At 29.9% G+C, this 7,259-nt stretch overlaps 1 protein-coding gene across 1 annotated transcript; it reads right to left on the bottom strand.

The window, feature by feature from the left end:
* Positions 1-1,287: 1,287 nt before the first annotated feature.
* Positions 1,288-1,881, bottom strand: LOC135961322 (uncharacterized). Its single transcript, XM_065512818.1, has 3 exons — positions 1,823-1,881; positions 1,675-1,753; positions 1,288-1,602 (listed from the first exon to the last, which is right to left on the bottom strand). The coding sequence occupies exons 1-3, from the start codon at positions 1,879-1,881 to the stop codon at positions 1,288-1,290; spliced, it is 453 nt and encodes a 150-aa protein (XP_065368890.1).
* Between the last annotated feature and the right edge of the window lie 5,378 nt (positions 1,882-7,259).

Raw genomic sequence — 7,259 nt, 5'->3', positions numbered from 1 at the left:
CAATTAAAATTTGACCTTAACAAAATATTAAGATATAGAAATGAAAAATTACAATGCAAACAATAAAATTATATTAAACAAGTAAGAGTGCTATATTCGGCTATGCCGAATCTTATATACCCTTCACCTTTGTTGTGGATGCATTATTATTTTTTATAATTAGTAGGTACATATATAATATATACTAATTATAAAAAATAATATATACTATATACATATGTATGTATGTACATTGCCCACTTTCAGCGTACAGCATCCTAAATTTATCAAGAACACAAAAAACAACAACAACGCCAAACGAAACAAAACACCAAAAGCAAAAACAAAATACGCAAGGCAATGAAACCAACACACATCCAAACATACGTTTAATTGTCTAAAAAACAACAACGCCAAAAGAAACAAAACACAAAAGAAAAACAAAATACGCAAAGCATGCACATCCAAACATACGATTTGTTGCTGTTTTGTCAAAAAAACCAACACACAACCAAACAAACGTTTAGTTGTATAAAAAACAACAACAACGCCAAAAGAAACAAAACACAAAAAAAAACAAAATACACAAAGCTTGCACATCCAAGCATACGTTTTGTTGTTTTTTTGTCAAAGCATGCAATACATTGTGTTTTTTGATGAAATTTTCAGAGGTTGTCTCGGATTTTTGCTCATATCTCCGTTATTTATGGACGGATTTTGCTGATTTTAAATAGCAAAATTCTCGAAAGTATGTCTGACAGAATTGTTGAAGATTTGGATCCCGGAGATATCTGGGGCCTTCAGAAAATTGATTTCAACAGACAGACAGACAGACAGACGGACATGGCTTAATCGACTCCGCTATCTATAAGGATCCAGAATATATATACTTTATAGGGTCGGAAATGAAAAATGTAGAAATTACAAACGGAATGACAAACTTATATATACCCTTCTCACGAAGCTGAAGGGTATAAAAAACAACATAATGGAAGCTAAATATGCACTAACAAATCGATGCCAAAATTCTTATAATTGTCTTGCCCTGGTTAAAACCGTAGTTCTTGTCTATTTAATTTAATACATGAAGAAAAATCAAATTTAAAAGTCTGGTTTAATTGAAAACACATGGTAATTAATATTTTACATAACTAACACAAGTAATTATGATTATTTATTATTATATATTTTGTAAGTACATTCCTGTACATTCCAATGACAAAGTATGTATTTACATTCTGTGATGATGTTAAAATTAATAAGGAATCAATACATTCAAATCTTAAAGACTACATTATACGCTAAGTTTTAATTAAGGTCTATGTCATGTTTCATCAGGCAGCTCTTAACGGATTCCATAATTTTCAAGTACTGATTGTTGAAACAGCAGCTGCAATAATTTACTGATAAAGGACAATAACCTTCGACACGTCTATACTGACTCATATGTCGATAGTACACCCAATGTATGGTTTCTTCGCCCAATATCAAAAGTATTTGATTAAAACGATAACTATTTATCGTAAATAAATTTGCATTACCCGAAGCAATATTCCACTCACAATAACGTACCTTCACGGTGGAGGGTATACTGGATTTCTCTTTAGTCATTATGCGATCAAACTAAAAACAGAAAGAAAGTTATTTGTAAGTATAAATTTAAAATAAATATTAAATTGATTTTATAAAACATACCCATTCGCTAACTTGAGGCATGGAGCCACTTGGTGAACGCCTCTTGCGACACATTTTCATTTTAGGACATTGAGGATGGCTGTAAATAAATTGTTTATATTAAATTATGAAATAGTTTGTAAATGATCAATGAAAATTAAATACTTACAGAGATGGGTAATATGATAATTTTAAAATAACAAATTCAACTCTTGTTTGTGGTGCCATTTTCAAAAAATTATAAAATATGATTGTTGAATAGATTTAAATTTTATAAAATATTTATTTAAATTGTCAACTGAAGTTCTCGATGCTTACTGTGCCAAGATCCTTTTGGTTGTGTATAAGAAATTCGTAAATCTTTAATCTTTTATACTTTAAAATCTTTAAGTTAAACTATATACCTAGATGTCTTGTTCCTAATTTAATTTTTAGCTCATAAATGACTTAGCGTTTTATGATTTAAAGGGACATTTTTCAAATTTGTGTGCGCTTTTAGGTAATAGAATAATTTGCGGACGCTGCATTTAAAGCTAATTAAAAAATCCTTAGGTTTTTATTAGGAATTTCTAGGTAAAATTATGCACACATGGTGGAAAATAATCCAAAACAGGAATTTTCTTTTCAATTTTCCAAGAATACAAACGTGTGTATTATAAATTAAATAGCAGAAAAATTTTCCAAATGTATCCTTTTAAAATGGATATTGATATTTTATACAATTCCGTTTTGAAAACACCTGTAAATAACACGATCTCCATTCAATAACATACTCGATATTATTATTTTAAAATTTGTTTTTGTATTCACGATATTAAAGATTTCAACTTCGTTTTATACGAGTTGATGAATACTAGGATATTCGAATTATTCGATTTTTCTCTTGTTCGAATAAAACGAATAATTCGAATAAGAGATTTTAACTTGTTCGAATAATTCGATCACACGTTTAAAATTAATCGAATTATTCGAATAATTTAAATTTGTTTAAAAAAGTAAAGAATGAAGTTTTGATGTCGGTTTTTTAATATTTTATTGTTAAAGAAAAAAAAAAAAAAAAGTTAAAGTTAACAATTCAAGTATTGATAATGTTAAAGAGCATTTGAAAACAAAGTCCATCATTAAATTTTCAACAGATATATTCTGATCAGATTAACTCCCGAACAATCTACAAAACAATTGACTAGCAAACCCTTTAGTTTCAGTTTTGGAGCTATGCTTTAAAAAATTTGAGCTAGTTGGACATGATCCTGAATTCAAATACAATATAAACGTTTTTATGTCGTTCATTAATTCGGGTTTTAAATTGAGTAACTAATTCTTTAGTAAATTAATTATTCACTATTTCTAAATTATTTATAACAAATTGTATTATATATCAAGCTCTATCAATGCCGAATCTTTGCTTAATAAAGTGGTCTTGGGGAATTACACAATAAAGGGAATCTGTCCAAAGTTTGATATCATTGTCAGTGAACGTGGCTAATTTGAAGTCAGGCAGTTCATGATTGACGCATTTACAAATACGCAAAAAGTTTATTACCATGTTAGACAAAGATGTTCAACGATGTTCAAAATCATGTATAAGACGAACTCCATGTTTTTCTTGCAACAAAACCTATAGTTTGCAATATTTGTGTTTATCATTCGATTTATTAAATATTTTGCAACACTTACGTACGCGGTTAATAACATCACTTATATACATATATTTTAAGATCACGGTCTTCATCTATTTCAATGTAATCATTATAAATGTCATCCTCAATATCACTTTCGACGACCGTTTCAAAATCACATTCTCCATCACATTCAACTCCACTTTAATCTAAGTTAATATTTTGATTATTAATTGCGATTCTTTTAAAATTTGTTTTTAGAATTGTAACTTCTTGCAGTAATATTTAAATATTTATAGAACGAGCTATCGGAACACTCATCTACAGTGATCGAAAGTCCCTTTGTCTTTAGTTATTTGTCGAATTTCAGAAACAATACAATCTTTGTGAGTCATTATTACTTATTTAAATTGAAATTATGAAAAATTTTAAGCAATTTAAATATATATGACCATTTATTCGTTTTATTCGATTATTCTTCATAAAATTGTTCGAATTATTCGTTATTCGAAAATGGCCATTTTTAAATTGTTCGAATAATTATTCGTAAGAAATTATTCGATTAATCGAACGATCATTAGTCGAATGAATACCCTAATGAATACTCATTATTATGTTATACTTGCTTTTTTTCAGTCAGCTCTCGTTTTCGAAATATAGCGGTTTTTATATTCCCGATAATATAACTAGAATGTTTAACAAGTGATCAATAAATAAATCTTTAGTTTAATTATAATCATGTAGGTTACGAACAATTGTAATACGTAAAACATATGAAAAATATTGCAAAACTTCCATTTACTTGCCAAACAGTTTAGTATATTTTCAGCGAATTTTATATTTTGTTATATGAATTTGTTTATTGATATGTTTTTATTGTATAGCGTGAACAAATTTTGAACCCTTTTACCATAAGTCAAACTTATAAGGATGAAACTAAAAAAAGTTAATTTTCAACATACTTGCGATATCTTCTATATATCATAGAATTAAGATCAATAAAATTCATGGCAAAAATAGAAAATTTTGTGTAGATACCCATGTATTTTTTTTTATTTTAGTCTCCATTTATGAAATATTCAACCAATAAGAAATATAAAAATACAGAATAACCAAAAAAAGTATAACTGCGATATTTAAACAAGAGCTGCCCAAAAAATACTAATGATAGTTTTAAAATGTAATTCTCAGTAACTTTTCGGACTGAACCGTAGGTGGATGATCAGATGGCAACGCTGAATAATAATTCGATGGTATTGCCTAGCTAAGCCGGTAGATGGGCGTAAAGTTCACCATCAGAACTCTAAGAATTTTAGAAAAACAACAAATAAAAGAAAACTCCCTGACTCGTTCGATAGGCAATCCTAAAATGTCAGGAAGCTATACCTACTTGGCTGCAGAAATGATTTGTGCTGCCTGGCCTGCCCACCCTCATACATGGCAAATTTTCGGTTAGCCCCTATTCTATAATATATGTTTGTTTTTTTTTCTATAAATGTAAGGTAATGTGTATTTTTATTTGTTTAAAAGAAATTTTAAAGTTCCTCATTTTATTTTATATTTCATTTTTTTCATCACTATCAGATTTTAATCATGTTACTCCACTCTTCATCACATCTCAAAATCTATCTTCCACCATAAAAAATCTCCCTCTTCTTCTTTTTCCCTTTCCAACTCTTCACTCTTTTCCCGCTTTTTTTCTTCGCCATCTTTTTTATCCTCTTTTCCTATCCCCTTAACTATACATGACCCCCCTGAACAGCTTTGTAAAGGTTCCAGCTGTTTTGCAAGGTTGCATTCTAATGTAATAACCGTTTGAATTAATTCTTCCTGCACCCTTAACCCCATATAAATGAAATGGGAGGGGAATTTAATTATACTTCCGTTCAGGTTCGTTAACTTCGCATGTTAAACCATTGACTCTCAGTCCATTTCAATGGCTCAACAACTCAGCTTTAACTAAAGGCTAGAGCGAGTATCGTGCCATTTATTTTTCATGAATGTTATAAAATGTTTACTGATGAGTTTTTTCGGAACTCACAGAAGTTAATGCACTAAATATACTGTTAAATATTGATATACAATTTTTAGAAAATACTATATTTCAGAAAATAAAGCATCCTTGTACATATATCGGTATTTCCAATCTTTGATTTTTTATATTTGTTGTGTTAATTAATGAAATTTTTTTTTTTCAAAAACGGGACAAATGGCGTCCCGTTCAAAGTATCGCCGGAACACGGGACATTCAACTTTAAAACTGGTATGTCCCGACGAAAACTGGACGGTTGGCAAGTCTACCTAAAATCCAATACGGATAATATGGGAACATAATTTTTTTAAATTATTTATAATTTTCAATATCCCAGCCTCTAGACTTAATCGGTCACAAATTCTTAAACTTAAAAATGTTTTAATTTAAATTAAAATATTAATACAATAGATATAAATATTTTTTAAAAAAATAAAAAATTAAGCTTTAAAAGAACGTAATAAACTCTTGTGCGAAGAAACAAAATTTAAAATTGTTTATCATAAGTAAAATACTGAATACACTGTTGACCGAAAATCACAATTTTAGATATGGCACAACTCACAAAAACGCAATATTTGAGTTGGAATATTTTGGAAATCATTTGAAAACTGTCTTAATTTTAAGGTGGTTTATTTTCAAGTTTTTTTTTGAATAAATGAATTACACTTCATATGATGGATATGTTTCATTTTGGTCTGAACTATTACACTATACAACTATAAAAGACATAAAATGTTTGACTTTTTTTGCAAATTCAAAAACTTTTTTGACTTTTTTTAAAAATGGTCCCTTTTTTAAATTATTTTTTTGCTCAAAAAAAAAGCTTAGTTTTCCTTACAGACCTATTTGGTGGGTTAGTGGGATGCGAGTGGGATATACATTAGAGTGGGTCAATTTTTTTTCTCGACAAAGCGGTTATCAAAATCGTAATCTACGATGAATTCTAGGAATTTTTGCCGAAGAAACCATGGGTCTAAAATCAAAACCGAGCTTCCCATTTTTAACGCGAAAATTTTCCTTTCGTATTTTATATTTTTGTTTAAATATACTAACATTTTATTGAGCCTTTTAAGAATCTTGACTATGTTTGCACAGAAAAAAAAATCATAATTGGAATGAATTTTGTAATAAATATTATTAATCGAACTTGACTTTTTTTCCCAAACTTATTTCATTCAAAATAAGAACATGTTCATAAATATTATAAAATTTTACATGACGGAAATTTTTGCTTTTTTTACTTAATTTGTTTAATAAATTGCATTATAATTGTAATATATTGGCCAATATTTTAAGATAAAAAGGAGAATATCTGAAACTTAAAAATTATCTTTAAACATAATAAAACATTCATAAATATAAAAGCATTTGTAGCTGAAAATCATAAAAAAATTTAAAATTTTCCATGAAAATTTCATACTATTTAAGAAATTATCCCCTGCTGCGGGTAGTCACCTTGAGTCTTCGGGCACGGTGCAGGGGCTTAAGCATCCTAAGGATGTGATCTAAGAACTACCCTCCCCATACCTCACAGCGTCTGTCCTCTATGTTAAGAGCGGCTGTGGGGTAAATGACCATCTTCGGTCGCCTAGCGATCACGACCTCAACTTGGTAGCGCCTGTTCCCTTAGTTAGGGCGGCTACCAATTTCCTCTGTCTGCATTTTCTGATGTCGGTCCGGGACTGTGGTTTGGGTTACCTAGGCAACATAACCGTACCTTCTAGCGTCTGTTCCCTATGTTAAGGGCGGCTGGAAATTACAATCTGGTTCTGTCAGTCCGAATGTTTTTGGTGAAAACTCAAATCCAGGATGCGTCTGTCTCACATTGAGCGGCATCCTGGTCTGCGTCTGACTCCAGTGGAGCGGCAGTGTCTTTTTCTTACCTATGGTAGAGGTATAAACTGCCAAAACCCCCCCCCCCCCATGAAATGTCAGTTTCTAACGACGGCCCT

This window comes from Calliphora vicina, chromosome 5 (genome assembly GCF_958450345.1).
Source record: "Calliphora vicina chromosome 5, idCalVici1.1, whole genome shotgun sequence".
NCBI classification, from domain to species: Eukaryota; Metazoa; Arthropoda; class Insecta; order Diptera; family Calliphoridae; genus Calliphora; species Calliphora vicina.
The sequence above is the reverse complement of the archived record's forward strand: the minus strand, read 5'-3'. Positions and strand labels throughout refer to the sequence as shown.

What these genes read in the sequence shown, in the direction of transcription:
- LOC135961322 (XM_065512818.1), bottom strand. Translation starts at nt 1,881, where the DNA reads ATGGCACCACAAACAAGAGTTGAATTTGTTATTTTAAAATTATCATAT. An exon ending in TTATCATATTACCCATCTCT is followed by an intron (nt 1,754 to 1,822) that starts GTAAGTATTTAA and finishes ATTTATTTACAG; the next exon opens with CCATCCTCAATGTCCTAAAA. An exon ending in TGCCTCAAGTTAGCGAATGG is followed by an intron (nt 1,603 to 1,674) that starts GTATGTTTTATA and finishes TTCTGTTTTTAG; the next exon opens with TTTGATCGCATAATGACTAA.